Here is a 16,351-nt window from a genome sequence, read left to right on the forward strand (position 1 = left end):
TTTTGAGCTCGAGCCCCGCTTTGCGCTCTGTGCTGACAGCTCGGAGCCTGGAGCCTGCTTCGGATTCTGTGTCTCCCTCTCTCTCTGCCCCTCCCCCACTCATACTCTGTCTCTCTTTGTCTCAGAAATAAACATTAAAAAAAAAAAAACTTAAGGGGCGCCTGGGTGGCTCAGTCGGTTAAGCAGCTGACTTTGGCTCAGGTCATGATCTCACGGTCCATGAGTTTGAGCCCCACGTCGGGCTCTGCGCTGACAGCTCGGAGCCTGGAGCCTGCTTCGGATTCTGTGTCTCCCTCTCTCTGACCCTCCCCTGTTCATGCACTGTCTCTCCCTGTCTCAAAAATAAGTAAAACGTTAAAAAAAAATTTTTTTTTTCCAAAAAATTTGTTTGTAAGAATTACTTTGTAGAGGATACTATGGTCTGCCACCCAGATCCCTCTGCTGGGGACTAATGGTCCTCCTTCTCCCTGGAAGTTAGGAAGCTGATAGCTCATGGCTTTATCCCTTTCTGTAAGCTGATGAAACCCCCTGGCCCAAAGATCTGCCCCTCCCTAGGGGTAGTCCACATCCAATGACTGGGCTCAGCTGACACCTCTATGGCAATGAGGTCATAGTTCAACTTCACCTTCTGCCCAGTTTTGTTTCCCTCACTCCCTCATAGGTGTTGATCCCAAGGGCACCCTCGGGAAAACTTCCTTGGTCGCCTGGTCTAGTGTAATAGATTGGAGAGATCTATTACATATCCATGGACATCCAAGTGTGGATGGCAGGTAGACTATTGACCATGCCTGTTAGAGTTTAGGGGAGAGTTTGGGGCTGATGATATAATTTGGGGAGCCCTGGGATTGAGTGTAGATAGAGAAATGTCTGGGGATGCGCCCCGAGACGTTCGAACATTTCGTGTGAAATGTTCCGTATATATTCGCTCAATTGCAAGCAGTTGTGATTCTGGGGCGCCTGGGTGGCTCTGTCAGTTGAGCATCTGACTCTTGATTCCAGCTCAGGTCATGATCTCACAGTCCGTGGGTTCGAGTCCCACGTCAGGCTCCATGCTGACAGAGTGGAGCCTGCTTGGGATTCTCAGTCTCCCTCTCTCTCTTCCCCTTCCCTGCTTGTGTTCTCTCTCCCTCTCTTTCAAAAATAAATAAACATTTTTTAAAAACCCAAAGAAACAGCTGTAATCCCTAAAAGAACCATGGCAATTAGAGTACTCAGAAAGACTGCTGCGATCATCCATGATTTCACTCTGATCATCCATTATGAGCTACATTATTACAGCTTTTCAGTGATGATAATAACCTGATGTTAGAAGGTGAGTAGTTATTTTTTTAAATCTCCTGAAAACATTTGTTGTATATTTCTGATGCTCAGACACCTGGTGAAACGATCTGCTGTTGTTATTTATGTATTTGCTTATTGTCTGCTCCTTCCCAAAGGATTTGAGGCAACATCTAGCAGTACATGTAAATATAAAGATAATAAATCAAAACAAAATCAAGACTTGTGCCCTCAAAAAAGATGGCGGGGGGGGGAAGGAAGGGGGGAATCTGAGGGACAGGACTCTGGCAAGGACACACTGACCAAGGCCTAAAGTATCCCTGTTTTTTTAAATGTTTATTCATTTTTGAGAGAGAAACCATGGGGCGTGGGGGGACAGAGGATCCGAAGCAGGCTCTTCGCCGACAGCAGCGAGCCCGATGTGGGGCTTGAACTCCTGAGAAGCGCCGAGATGGTGACCTGAGCTGAAGTCTGACACTCGACTGACTGAGCCGCCCAGGGGTCCCCTCCATTTTATTTTGTCGTACTGTCTGAAACATTACATCAGAAAGCCTCTTGGTTAGGGGTCTCTCAAAATGCACATTCAGCCCACCAAGTGAGCTCCTGGCACGTCTTACCCTAGTGTGAATAAGCTTCATCAGATTGTGGTCAACCCAGAGATAAAATCTTCTCCGAAGATGGATTTCTGAGCAATATTGGCACCAGGTGAGCTCGGGATGTTGGGAGACCCATGATTCTTCCTTCCCCTTCACTTTCTGGGCTCTTTCTCCGGCTCTCCCCTTCAATGTCAGCCTTTCCTCATGTCTCTCCTTGGCCTCCTCCTGGTCTGCTTTTGGTGGGCGACCTCCTCCTTTTCCAAGATCCTGTTGCCGGGAAAGGGCCCCCAACGTGTGCCATGTTTTCCGGGGGTCAGGAAGGGGGTTGCTAAAAGATCCTTTACGTGGCTTGACCTTACGTGTGTTGCCTGTTTGAAAGAGCTCAGTGAAAAAGCGCGCGGGCCAACTGGGATAAAGATGGGTGACGGGGAAGGCGCTTGGTGAGTTCTAGTGGACTTTTGTCCACCCAGCAGACTGGGGCCTGAGAACCCTCTATTGGGGCTTGTACTTGTGGGCAATACCTCTTTGTTGGGCAGCCTCCCCTATTGTCAGCTTGGAGAATTTCTACCTTGTGTCTTCAGCCACTCTGCTCCAGAAGGCCGTTCTTCAGGAAGTCAAGGGGAGGAGGGTGGGCTGGGCCAGTGAGGCTGTACCCCCAGCGCGATCCATCGGGACTTGCAATCACAGAGTATCCCTGGCTTGGTAGGGTGACCCGGATAGGTGAGCAGGGAGAGCAGCAGGATCCCAGGTGGGACTGGCAGGTGAGTCGGTCAAGGTCTCAAGGGAGACTCGGGCAGGTGGATCCAGAGGTCCCGCCCTCAGCTGGGGGCAAGGGCAGGAGGTGGGAAGCTCCTGGGTTCCAGCTATATCCTGGCCTCACAGGGCAATTAAAGTGCCCAACGCAGACCACGGGCCTAAGACTGGGTCCAGACCCCATCCGCTGACAAAGATAGGTCTGCCTTAGGGAACAGGACTGAGGTTCTGTGCCTTATAACCATCAGCAGCCCCCTGGGAGGGGGCTTGAAAGCACTCACCTCATGCCAAATGATCCTCATATTGTCCCAATACTGTCTTCTCGCTTTACCTAACCAGAAATTTCACCTTGGACGGATTCATGTGTGTCGCCAGGAGTGGGAGTGCAGGAGGTGGAGGAGAAGGTTGGCCTAACTTTAAAAAATGCGGGCGGGGGGATGGGGGGGAGACCCTTCCCCGGGTGTGCCCAATGTCAGTCCCAGCCCTTGAAGTGAGCGGGGGCGAGACTGGGTTTGTTCCTTTCTGTGCTGGTTAGTTTTAATTTGTTAATTTTGTATTTCAGCCCGATACCCAGCTTCCCCCTCAAGACTGGGCATGTCATAAATGATCGAGCAAAATAAATAATGAATAAATGCTTCTCTCTTAGATTCCAATTTAAATCCAAGGAGCCCTGGTGAGATCTGAAGACTGTTCCTGTCAATTATTTCTTCCAGACTGACCTCCGGTTACTAATTGGCTCATTTAAATTCCTTCTTTTGAGGGCATGTGGCAATGGAAGTAAAATAATTAAAGAGCAGAAAACTTGAATTTGTGGCTGGATACGTTTGAAGCTATGTCATTACCATTATGATGCCAGGCACCATATGGAATTGTGGTCCAGGGAAATGACAGTGGGTTTTAATTTTTCTCCTGCAAGTGGTGTTTCTTAGGAAAATATGAATATTAATGATGATTTCTGGTCCTTGCTTGCTTATAATCTCTATGTGTACCAAAAAAACTGGCTTAGGTAAGTGCTTTTCATAAGTAACACAGGAAAACAACAATGATTGCATTTGTATGGCATATTGGGTAAATGGCTAAGGTCACTCCATGCGTGGAAGTGAGAAGCTTGGGGGTTCCAGCCACCCAAGACCTTGTCCCTCTGCTTAGAGGGCTAATGGTCCCCAGATCTCTGCACACATATACCCTATTTGTGGGGGGCCTATCATTTGGGGAGATATTAGGCATCATTTAAACAAATGTGTGATTTCAAAGTTTTAGGGAGGGAACATCAAGACAACGATAAGAGATTATGATGGAGAATTCATTGTGGGAAAGGGATTGTCAGGAAAGGCATCATTGAGGAAATGATATATCATCAGTGACCCAAAGGATTTAGCCAGGAGAGGGAGAGAGACAATCTCCACTCCTGATGTGGAGTCCGACGTGGGCGGGGCTCGATCTCACACCCGTGAGATCATGACCTGAGATGAGATCAAGAATCAGATGCTCAACCGACTGAGGCACCCAGGCACCCCCCTAAAGGCAATTCTTAAAATAAATCAAAGTGTACATGTGGCAATCATAAGTATTCTCAGTTCTGTGTTAAATCCAGGAACTGAAACCAACATGCTTTCCTGTCCCTGAGCTGAACAATACGGGAACCGGTCAAAATAACTTGTCCTAGGACATACTTGCTCCTCGAATACAACGCTCTGAACTGACAAAAATATATTATCTACCAAGACTAAGAGCTTGCTCATCAAGACTCCCTTCATGACCCTGACCTCACTATGCCTGTAGACTCGGCCAATCTTAACCAGTTTTCTGCCTTGCAAGATCAGCCTTAAGGATCACCAAGCCCAAGTTGAAAACCCTAGAACTCCATCAACCCTGCCCTCATTTCTCCACTGCCAACGTGGTGTTCCCCCTTACTGCAGTGAGCCCGACAAACTGAGCGTTGCCCGTTCCGTGCGTCTTCTCGTCTTTTGGGAGGCCGACGCTTGACAGGGGCCTGGTAGGATACTTTTACTTTGAGGTTCTGCTAGCTAAAAGGGGGACTGAGAAGGTTTCTATAAAAGCACAGTGTTCAGTCATGGGCAGAGTCTGAAAGAACTTGGGTCAGAGAATAGATATCTCCTTGGATTAGAGAATAAAAATTTCTGTTCTCTCGTTTATTGAGGGTGAGAAACCTGGAGTCTAGTTTTGTGCTGACGTAAGACGATACGCTTGCTTCTCACGATCACAGGTTCCAGTCTTTCCGTATCGAGAAGACAGAACCGGAACCAAGAAATGGTTATAGTCAGATGTGTGTGTGGTGGGGCAGGGAGTGGGGGCATTAGCAGAAGCAGAAGAGAGCGCGTATGTTTTTAAATCACTGAAAGATCTCCCTGCTGCTCCAAATTCAGGCACCTGAAATGGAATTTGAGGACAGACCAATGATGGCATTTAATTCTTGGGTTTCAAGAGCATGAAGGCCCACGTGGCAGGTTGAATAATGACCCTGACAAAGATGTTCATGCCCTAGCCCCAGAACGATGAATCTATTGCCTTACATGGTAAAAGGGACTCTGTGGATAGGATTAAGGATTGTAAAAGAGGGAGGTTACCCTGGATTATCTGGGTGGGCCCCATTTTTAACGCAAGTATCCTCCTAAGAGGGATATCCTCAGGAGGGTCAAAGTTAAGGAGGAGGTTGTGTGTCCGTGGTAGCAAGAAACTGGAGTGATTCGGCCACCAGCCGAGCATGCTGGCAACCTCTGGGAGCTGGACGAGGCAAGGAATGGATCCTCCCCTGGAGCTTCCAGAAGGAGCCGGCTCTGTCGACCCCTTGATTTTAACCCTGTGAGACTCATTTCAGACTTTTGACCTCCACAACTACAACATTAAGTTTGTGTCGTTTTACGCCACGGAGTTCGTGGTCATTTGCGATAGGACCGATGGCAAAATAATACAGCCCAGAGAATTAAAACGGCTGACATGGCGGGGCGGCTGGGTGGCTCAGTCGGTGAAGCGTCCCACGTTGGCTCAGGTCATGATCTCGAGGTCCGTGAGTTCGAGCCCCGCGTCGGGCTCTGTGCTGACAGCTTGGAGCCTGGAGCCTGCTTCGGATTCTGTGTCTCCCTCTCTCTTTGCCCCTCCCCTACTCGTGCTCTGTGTCTGTCTGTCTGTCTGTCTCTCTCTCTCTCTCTCTCTCACCTCCCCGTGACCTTGTCTTTAGGATGCACACTCTGGCCTGCTCTGCGCAGTCTAAATACAAAACCCATCTCACCCTGGCAGCCGAAGACCTCCTTTTCTTAATATAAATCCAATTCACGGTGAGACCTACGGAGTGTATATCCAGGCTGGGGTGCACGCTTCACCCGCTTGGATGTGGTGTTTCCAGGGCATGATTGCTGAGGTCCTTCTGTTTGGTTCCAGGGACATCCCATTCACCGAACCCGCAGGACTCCCAGACACCTTTCAGGATGCCGGGCACTATTAGCCACAGGTTTTCTGAATTTGCGTAGCCCAGAATAATACAGGCCGTTGGGGGACCTCTAAGGTGGCCCCCGTACAATATAGGATCTAAAAGAAACACAATTTGGACTCCCAACGTGTAAAGAGCCGTGTAGATCTTACTGCACCACGACTCCTAGCTTTCTGTGTTCCTGGCTTGTCAAGGCAGCTTTTGAAAAAACCCCCTCTCTAGGTGCGCTGCCTACCCCCAAGTTGACTTCCTGGAACTTTCTGTTCTCCCCACCTCCCAGCCTCTCTCTCTCGCTTTTTCCAGATTAGTTCCCTGCTAAGGTAAAAGCAATTCCTTTCACCTCTCTTGGCTGCCACCAATTTTCCTCACCCCTGTGTCGTACGGACACAACAGAAACTGAGCCGCCAAACGCTTCTCACAAAACACCTTCCTGGGGGATTTTGGCAGAGGAAAGGCTGTGGACATATTAAGCATTAAATGTTTTTGATCCATGTGGCAACGGGAAAGCAAGAGAGCACAGACAAATGCGCCTGGAGGACATTCGGGGTGAAGGCGACACCCCTTCGTTTCCCCAAGAATGAAAATTTGTGAATACTTTAGGCTTTCCCTTGAAATAGCAGTATTTGGCCAGAAGATGGCACTCTTTTAAAACAAATTTAGGCCGCCCCTTCGCACAGGGAGCTGGAAGAGCGTCCTAGTTGATACAGATCTTGGGGTGCCGAGAAGGGCTGGGTAGAGAACAGGAACAGACTTAAGGTGAACAATGGTCCATGGAGCGAGTGGGACTTAACATTCAGCACTTATCGATGATGCTTGTGACTTTCTTTCCCATGTAGCCATGTTGTCGGCTCTGGACCGAATGGTGGTATCCCCACCAAAATTCCTCCGGTGAAATTCGAACCCCAAAGTTGACGGTATTAGGAGGCAGGGCTTTTGGGACGTGTGTAGGTCATGAGGGTAGAGTCCTCATGCATGGGATTTGCGCTCTTAGAAAAGAAGCTGGGGCAGTTTCCCTCACCCCTTCCGCCAGATGACGACACAGGAAAAAGGCATCGACTGGGAACCAGCGAGTGGGCCCTCACCAGTCACCGAATCTGCTGGATCCAGTGATCTTGGACTTCTAGCCTCCAGAACTGTGAGAAATAAATTTCTGCCGTACGGAAGCCACCCAGTTTACGGCATTTTGTTGAAACGGCCCGAACGGACTAAGCCATCTTATTATTTGGTACTTCCTTTCTCTGTCCGCTGCCGTATTCTCATTGATTTGCTACATGGTGACACTTCTAAAGGCTTAAGGACATATCCTGGAAACTTCCCCTTAAATCTCATGTCCTCCCAGAACACTTCCGCCGCATTCGTATATTGTGTGCCTCTCTGTCATGGCACCGACCAGACCCACGGTGAATGTGTTCCTTGGCGTCTACACTAGACTTCGTGCTCCGTGAGGTGAGCTCTGTCTGTCTTGGTCACTGCTGAATCCCAGCACGGTGCCTGTCAGCACATAGTAGGTGCTCAGTAAGTATGTGTTGAGTGATTGTCTGTTCCTCTGATGTCTCAGCCGGCCTCTTCAGGCTAAGGGACACACCTTTCATTTTTACCACCACCTTGGTATCAGGTGGACAGTAGTTTCATAGTTTTTTTTTTTTTAATGCTTATTTTTAAGAGAGAGAGAGACAGAGCGTGAATAGGGGAGGGGCAGAGAGAGAGGGAGACACAGAATCCAAAGCGGGTTCCAGGCTCTGAGCTGTCAGCACAGAACCCGATGCGGAGCTCAAATTCATGAACCGTGAGATCGTGATCTGCGCCGAAGTCAGATGCTTAACCGACTGAGCCACCCAATAGTTTCATAGTTCTAAGAAAATCTGCTCAATATTGATGTCCTGATTACGAGAATTACATCGTGGTCAGCACAGACTGAGTGCTGACAGAAGGATATGGTTTTCCCAATAAAGTTTGGTACTGTTCTTGTCAATCGTGACTTTGACATGACTGGAGATAAGCATTGCCTGGGGTGGGCTGGAGGAAGGGCAATTTCTTGAGGGAGATTTCTGGTCTAAGAGGGATTTTTTTTTTGGGGTGGGGGGACTCTTTTCCGCTTTGTCTTTTTGTCCTTCCAAACCAGGCCTCTCTTACGTGTTCTAAATAGTTTCACAAGGGGCGCCTGGGTGGCTCAGTCGGTTGAGCGTCCAACTTTAGATCGGGTTATGACCTCGCGGTTCACGAGTTCGAGCCCCGCGTCGGGCTCTGTGCTGATGGCTCGGAGCCTGGAGCCTGCTTCAGATTCTGTATCTCCCTCTCTCTCTGCCCCTCCCCCACTCTCACTTTGTCTCACTGTCTCTCAAAAAATAAATAAATCTAATAAAAAAAATAGTTTCACAAAATGGTCGCTGGTCTTATAGTGCCACTTCTCAGAAAAGCAAAAGCACCCAAAAGAATTTGTTATTTAGGGGCCCCTGGGTGGCTCAGTCAGTTAAGTGTCCAACTCTTGATTTTGTCTCAGGTCATGATCGTACGGTTTGTGAGATGGAGCCCCACATCAGACTCTGGGCTGGCAGCGCAGAGCCTACTTAGAATTCTCTCTCTCCCTCTCTCTCTGCCCCTCTCCCCTGCTCGAGCACTCGCTCTCTCACAATAAATAAACATTAAAAAAAAAAAAAAAAAAAGAATTTGCCATTTAAGTGACGTGAAACCAAACCCTGCATTTTTATCTATCAGAAACTTACAGAACAATTTTGACATGTGAGCAAAGCCTTCAGATGTTTTCACTGGTTAGCACTCTTTTAAAGGAATTTGAATGTAAATACTGTTGAGAGAGGCACCCACCAAGTCAGCCACAATCCCTGCTACTCTCGAGGGCACCCTCCCTGCTGCTTGCTGTTCATTTTTAGCTGACTGACTCCTGAAAACATCAGATTCGGGGCTGTTGCTTATAAATGCACATCTCCCCCGCTTTGATCCGCTAGTAACCTGTGGAAGGGGCTTCTTCATTGAGACGGAGGTTGAATGATTTCCAGAGTTTCTTCCACTTCTGACTTTTTTCTTGCCCATACATAGCACAGAAGTACAACCTTCTAAAAACGGTTTCCTTATCTAACAGGGATAGGCTCACGGAGATAGCCCCGTTCTATCTGTAAAACCGAAGCTCAAGTTCACGTCTTTTCCGTGACAAAGGGCGACTGTATGTTCGTGGGGAGTCAAGTGGATACCACATGCCCCTCCCCAGATTTCCCAGCTACTGGCAGTCGTCCTTGGACCTGCCTCACCCAAGTCAAGGAAACACCCCCTTCACAGAGGGCAGCTAATGAAGGGAGAGAGGCCAGATCCCCTGTCTCAGTGGGGATCAATTCTGAAGCATCTTCCCAGCCCCTCCTGAGGGTCTGCCGAGGTCTCAGCTGCAACTGCTTTCTAGCCGCCAACTCCTGCCCTCTTTGGCCTCGCTCACCCCCTTCGCTGTATTTCCTGAGAGCTGTCCCCAGTAAAGTTTCTGCCCCGACTCTCAGTTTGTTTCCAGGGAGCCCGACCTAAGACAAGGAATGAGCCAAGACACAGGCTGAGGGGCAGGTGGGTGGCTCAGTCGGTTAAGTGTTCGAATCTTGATTTCAGCTCAAGTCACGATCTTGTGGTTCGTGAGTTCGAGCCTCGCGCTGGGCTCCGTGCTGATAGCGTGGAGCCTGCTTGGGATTCTCTCTCTCCTCCTCTCTCTCTGCCCCTCCTTGGCTCACATTCTGGCTTTCTTTCTCCTCCCCACCCTCAAAAAAAAAAAAAAAAGATAAAAAAGACACAGAAAGGCTAAGCGACTTGCCCTTACAAAAATAGAGTGCTAAGCGAAATAAGGCAGTCAGAGAAAAGACAAATATCATATGATGTCACTCATATGTGGAATTTTAGAAACCCAACAGATGAACGCAGGGGAAGGGAAGGAAAAATAAGATAAAAACAGAGAGGGAGGCAAGCCATAAAAGACTCTTACATACAGAAAACAAACTGAGGGTCGCTGGAAAGGTGGTGGGTGGGGGGATGGGTTAAATGGGTGATGGGCACCAAGGAGGGCGCTCTTCGGGATGAACACTGGGTGTCATATGTAAGAGATGAATCACTGGGTTCTACTCCTGAAGCCAAGACTACCCTGTATGTTAACTAACTTGAATTTAAATAATAGGTTTTTTTTTTTAAAGGATGCAAAATTCAAAAAAAAAAAAAAATAGGCAGAGTGCTGGCAACAAATGTGTACATCACATAATACTGACATGAAAAAGAATCTTTAGAAGCCATCAAGTACAGCCCACCCTTTTCCAGATGGAGACTGAAGCAGAAAACCACAGTGATTTCTCAAGGTATCCTAAGCTGAGAAAGCTTCCATCAGACTCCACACTGTGGCCCCGTCGGGAACACAATGTGCTAGCATTTAATCAGCTCCCCGGAACCCTCGGTATGACAGAAGAGTCACGTGGAAGTCTGAGAATTTGGGAGTCCATACAAAGTGGCCTTTTCAGCCCATTATCCATGGACGAGGCCTGCTGGTGACCTCCTGCTCTATGAAGCCAGTTAACCTGGGGAGCACTGACTGAAAAGAGGAGCCAGGTCTGAATCAGGGATGGGAGTGCACTTTATTAACAAACAAAACAGTACCACACAGGCAAAGTCGTATTTCAGTGGCAAAACACACACATACGTGTACTCGCACATGTAGCACTGGGGCACATTTCAGACAGAGCACGAGGCACCAAGTTCACAATCCAAGTAAACATAGTTCACAATCCTTCGGTAGTTTTCCTTCAGTGTGGTTTAAGTCGTTCTTCAACATCCGTGACAGAAAGGTTCGCTTTTTACGTCTACTTCTCGACCTTACTATGGAGCGAGGCCTACTCAGCCTTCAGAACTGGGAAGCTAACGCCAGGCCCTATGAGCTGCTTAAACTGCCTTTCATTTCTCAGGGTTGGAAGAAAGACCTACCTATGGGATCTTGGCAGTGGACAAACAAAATGGCGGGTGTCCTCAGCTCTGATTTCCTACCTAGGTACACCTGGACTAGCATTCATTTTTTTTTTTTTTTAAATTTTTTTTAACATTTATTTATTTTTGAGACAGAGAGAGACAGAGCATGAACGGGGGAGGGTCAGAGAGAGAGGGAGACACAGAATCTGAAACAGGCTCCAGGCTCTGAGCTGGCAGCACAGAGCCTGACGCGGGGCTCGAACTCACGGACCGCGAGATCATGACCTGAGCCGAAGTCGGCCGCTTAACCGACTGAGCCACCCAGGCGCCCCTAGCATTCATTTTTAAGCTCAAGCTGCAGTTTAACAGGGCTGGTTCTCATCAGGAGAAAGAAATGGGTTTTCTAAAAAGTTTGAGAAGAGGGTACATCACAGACTCAGGAGTCCTTCTACATTAAAGACTTAGCTATGCTAACAACCTCCTCCCAGTTAAAGCTGTTGCCAGTTAAGAGGTTTAAATCAGCATTTCCCAAAAGGTGTGTCAGAACCACGTTAATCAGTAAGTGAACAGAAACAACTGAAACAGATCAGGGATGTGATTTCTCTAAGCGGTTTGATATAGTATGCGGCAACTCCTTCCGGACTGGAGCACATCCAAGGCATTACCCAAACTCCTACGTTAGCTAAAACGCTTTTCAATTACAAAGTAAAGAGTGGCAGAAAAATCCTACTCTTTGCTCTTAGGACAGGCAAAACTGGAATACCTTAAGCCCTCGTTATCAGGGTCCAGTGACTTGCAAATTTATAAGGTTAATTATGCAATAAACTTGGGTTGATTTTTCTCTGCAATCTTTCATTCCCTTTCAATAAGAGATAGGAGATGAGGTCAAGAGGTATTAGGATAATAAGGGTATGAAATAAAATCCTGAATATGGGAGAAGATAGAAGGAGCAGTGGTAGACTTAGCAGCTATAAACCAATCATGTGACATTCAGCAGAGGGGTAAACACAATGGTATCATTCTCTCTTATGAAAGTATAAAATAATTGAGGCACTTAACGATTGACCTAATTAAAAAAAGATGAATTTGAATCTTGTTTGTTGAATAATGTGTGGAAGTATGCCCATCAAAAATTTTATGTAAACTTTTTGGTACTTTAAAGACTACACTTCAACTATCTAGAAACTTCCTCTAAAATGCCTCGTTCATCAGTGACGTGGGATAAGGTATTAACTGCATATCCACCTGTGTACCCAAGTTCGCTGAATCTTGTCAACTGCTTTATTTGATCACATCGGTGCTGATTTTTCTTCGGGATGCTTATATCTAAAAAAGTAGTCTTTTAAGGCTGAAACCCTCTGGAAGGGGCTTTAAAAACAAAACAAAACAAAAACAAAACAACAACTGAGGTTTTAAAATGGGAAAGGCCAGAAAGAGGTGGGCACCATTCTGGGCCCACATTACTCCTAAAATAGAGAAGTCACTCTTCGTATTAAAATCAGTCAATGTCATGTCTGTCATGAACTTAATAACTAAAGCCAGTGAGGGTATGCTAGAAAGTCCCAATTTCCTTTCTGTATTTGGTAGTCTCAACAAATAGCAATTGGAAATTTATCAGGTGTATTACAGTTCCTACTTGAGAGAGATTAGCATACCAGTATTTACTCAAAGGTAACTGTGTCATTTAAGTTAACAGACCCGCCTAATTCTACTAAGGTCCTAGGACAAAAGAAAAAAAAAATATATGCCACTAGGGGTCTTCAGACAGCCAGGGTCTACCTGCAAAAAGGACAATACTTTCTTGAAATCGGCATGAATATTATCACGAATGATGAGTGAAGTGATGTTTAGCCATCTTCTAGGAGGAAGAGAAGATACCGAATGCAGCTGGTCTCTTGCAGAGCTCATAAGGACTGTCCTTCCGGGAGACAGTCCTGCCACTAGTTTACTGTGATCCCCTGGGGAGCTACACAGAAGTCACAGCAAGTCAACTGAACATTAGATCGGATGTCTAGAAACTTCACAGGAATTAGAAGCGGCGGGAGATCCCTGAGGCACAGCCCACAAGATGTCCCCCACTAATGGTCTATGTGTACGGCTTCCATTTACCACCCCTCATCCAAAGGGGGAGCCTCGCACCCCCAGGAAGCTACGAGCCTCTGGGCTTCACCATTTCCTAAGGACTGAAAAGGACAGTCACAGGCTGCGCCTGTGCCTACGCAACCGCTCCAAGGAGAAAGTGAAATGCTTCATTTGTGCAATCATCAAGCATTTTGTGTTAACGAGGAGAAAAAACCCGACATGGTAATGGTTTCTGATCAGCAATTCAATTTGATGTCTTGAAATTAAGAAATCGATCACATGGCTTTACTCTCCCAATCAGAACAAATCAGTCTACACAGGCAAATCATACAATGCAGTTTGATCTTATTGAAATTACGAGGTGGTTTTTTGGGTTGTTTTTACTCTGACACCGAATGAGACTACACCGAGGGGTTAAATCCGGTGCATATTAACAACAGTCCAACGACACAGCCTTTGCCAACAATTTGCTTTTGATGCTGCCGGGGAAGAGAAGCAGAAGGACACAGGCAGAAGAACCTCATGACCGGGACAGGAGCCTGAATTTGTACACCACAATCCATGCGGCAGTTACTGAGGTGGTAAATCCGATGATCTTCAGCAGTCCTGACACTGAGGGAAGGTTCCTCTCCCAAAAGGTACGGGTGATCTCTACAGCTGGAACGTCCTGCACGAATGAGCAGAGATCATTAGCAGACAGCTCTCGCTTGCATGGACAAGGACGGGCGGAACGTACCCGCCAAGTCGATGCATGTGTGTGTCCTAGAGCGGCACAGTTTTTTATGCAATTACTGATCAGTGGAGGTGAAGCTGCTAGACTCACCTTTGATTCAGGTTCTTGAACCTGGATGTCCTTCTTCGCCACCTTCCCCAGAGCATTCAAGACCTGCAAGAAAGTGGCCACGGTATTATGAAGTGACATTCTGTAGGTCCGACCGATTTAAGGTTGGGGGTAGCCACAGATGAGCCCCATGAGTGGCGTGAGCGGCCAAGAAGTGGATGCACAAACGTACCAGAGTCAAGATCCAGAAAGAAAGGCCAGATGCCAAAACCGCCACCGCACTCCGGAGGGCGAGTGACACGGCTGTCTCCCTTACCTCTCTAGCAGCCCGTTCTCCAGCCTCTACAGCCCCTTCCATGTAACCGCTCCAGTGTGTGGCAGTCTCAGTGCCCGCAAAGTAAATCCTGCCGACCGGCTGGCGGATCACCCTTCCAGGGAACAGAGAGGTCGCGCACAGTTACTTGGGAAGGCACTGAGGGTAAATGAGCCCATCGCCGCCCTCATTTATTTATCCCACCCAAGACAGGGCAACACCAGCCGTTCAAAGACTCCCATGCGGCCCAACCGAAGGTGAAAGGCTCCCCCCACACCCCTATTGTCTGGGCCTGCGCCCAAGGGGCTGAACTTTCAAGCCAGGGAGAATCAGGCTGCCAGATCGTCGGTCGCTAAAGGGGACGTTGGCCTTTTCCTAGCCAACCAGGATCAGAATACAAGAAGACACGTGAAATCCGCAATCGGATTTCCTGGCTGTGGGTTTCCCTGTTTGTGGTCCATTCTGGTCCCTACACGGTTTTTTCCAAAGGGGTGCGTTCTTCACAAGAGGGCATCCGGCAGCAGACCCCAGCCGTGCAGGCACTCCCAGTGTGTCAGGAGGAACCGCAGTGGCCAGTGGGAAGACAAGGAGAGCAATGGATTTCTAGCAAAGGAGGGACCCGAGGGATTCTATGTCTGTCTCAAAATAACCAGCTCTGTACAGTTAGCTTCTGTGAATTTATCTGGCGCCTGGCTGAAGACAGGGAACTGGGCCTTCTCTCACAAAGAGGTCTTGGAAAGGGGAGCCTGGGTGGCTCCGTAGGCTGAGCATCCGACTTCGGCTCAGGTCATGATTTTGCAGTTCGTGGATTCGAACCCCACATCGGGCTTGGGGCCGTCAGCATGGAACCCACTTCAGATCCTCTGTCCCCCTCTCTGTCTGCCCCTCCCCTGCTCATTCTCTCTCTGAAACAAACTTAAAAGGATCAAATAAAATAAATAAAAATAAATAAAAGACAAAGAAACATCTCATGTAAGGAAAGGGTTAACAAGTCCTTGTTTCTCTGTGGACACATGTGACCTTGAGTTAACTTTCTAGCTCCGTTCCTCTGGGAACCCGCTGAAGGTATAATGCCAGGGACGTTACCAGGCGACACTGCTTCTGCAAAAATGCCTCCCCCCCACCCCCTACACACACTGGTGATCGCATCTGGGGCGGGAAGACTTGTCATGAATTGCAAATACCCAGTAGGAGGAGGCTGTCACTTTGGGCTTCCCTGAGTGTGGGGCCTCTTGTAGCAGGGCATATCTCTTGCAGGAACCCTGGATGGACACTATTCGTATGAGGCTGTTACAAGAGACAATGGCTCCTATGGGGCAGGGGGCTTCTAAGCTAAGGTGGACTCCCCTGACGCTGTGCGAGATCACCCACGCTGTGCAGTGGGGACGCCTCCCCGTCAAGACGAATGACTGCAGCAAGATGTGTTTTGCTAACGTCCTTCTGCGTAGAAGGCTACCCAGAAGCCTAGGGTAGTCATGTGAAACTAAACGTCTGACTGAGCTTAAGAAGGCCCCTTGGAGGGGTGCCTGGGTGGCTCAGCCGGTTAAGCGTCCGACTTTGGCTCAGGTCATGATCTCTCGGTTTGTGAGTCCGAGCCCTGCATCAGACTCTGTGCTGACAGCTCAGAGCCCGGAGCCTGCTTCGGATTCTGTGTCTTCCTCTCTCTCTGTCCCTCCCCCGCACACACTCTGTCTCTCTCTCAAAAATAAATACACAGGTAAAGAAAAAAAAAATAAAAAGAAGAAGGCCCCTTGGAAGACAGTGCGGCTCGAAGAGTCCCCACATGGAGCACTGACACCTGAAATCCTCACCCGTGCTCTGCTCTCATTCAATGTTCTGACAGCTATTGTTCTATGTACTGACATCCTTATTTTCCTATAGACGTCCAGAAATATACACACTAGCTACCGGGGCATTCCAAATCAAAGTGCTGACTACTATTTCTAACTTTCCATCGAGCTTTGCTTATGAGTTTAAGTTTGGTGCATGTCTTTTACATATATATATATATTTGGGGGGTGTGTCTTTCTTTTTTTTTAATTTATTTTGAGAGAGAGCGAGCAAGCAAGCACGGGAGGTACAGAGAGAGGAAGAGAGAGAGAGAGAGAGAGAGAGAGAGAGAGAGAGAATCTCAAGCAGGTTCCACGCTGTCAGCAAAGAGCTCA

At 48.0% G+C, this 16,351-nt stretch overlaps 1 protein-coding gene across 1 annotated transcript in view; it reads right to left on the reverse strand.

The window, feature by feature from the left end:
• Window positions 1–13,355: 13,355 nt before the first annotated feature.
• Window positions 13,356–16,351, reverse strand: part of LOC145714113 (uncharacterized) — a 69,736-nt gene continuing 66,740 nt past the window's right edge. The window contains exons 13-15 of the mRNA XM_081793246.1: window positions 14,190–14,301; window positions 13,916–13,978; window positions 13,356–13,759 (exon numbers count right to left, since the gene is read on the reverse strand). Coding sequence (XP_081649372.1) covers window positions 13,613–13,759; window positions 13,916–13,978; window positions 14,190–14,301 — 322 coding nt within the window. The 3' untranslated portion in view covers window positions 13,356–13,612. The remainder of the gene's footprint in view (window positions 13,760–13,915; window positions 13,979–14,189; window positions 14,302–16,351) is intronic.

This window comes from Panthera onca, chromosome X (assembly GCF_046562875.1).
Source record: "Panthera onca isolate mPanOnc1 chromosome X, mPanOnc1 haplotype 2, whole genome shotgun sequence".
In the NCBI taxonomy this organism is placed as follows: Eukaryota; Metazoa; Chordata; class Mammalia; order Carnivora; family Felidae; genus Panthera; species Panthera onca.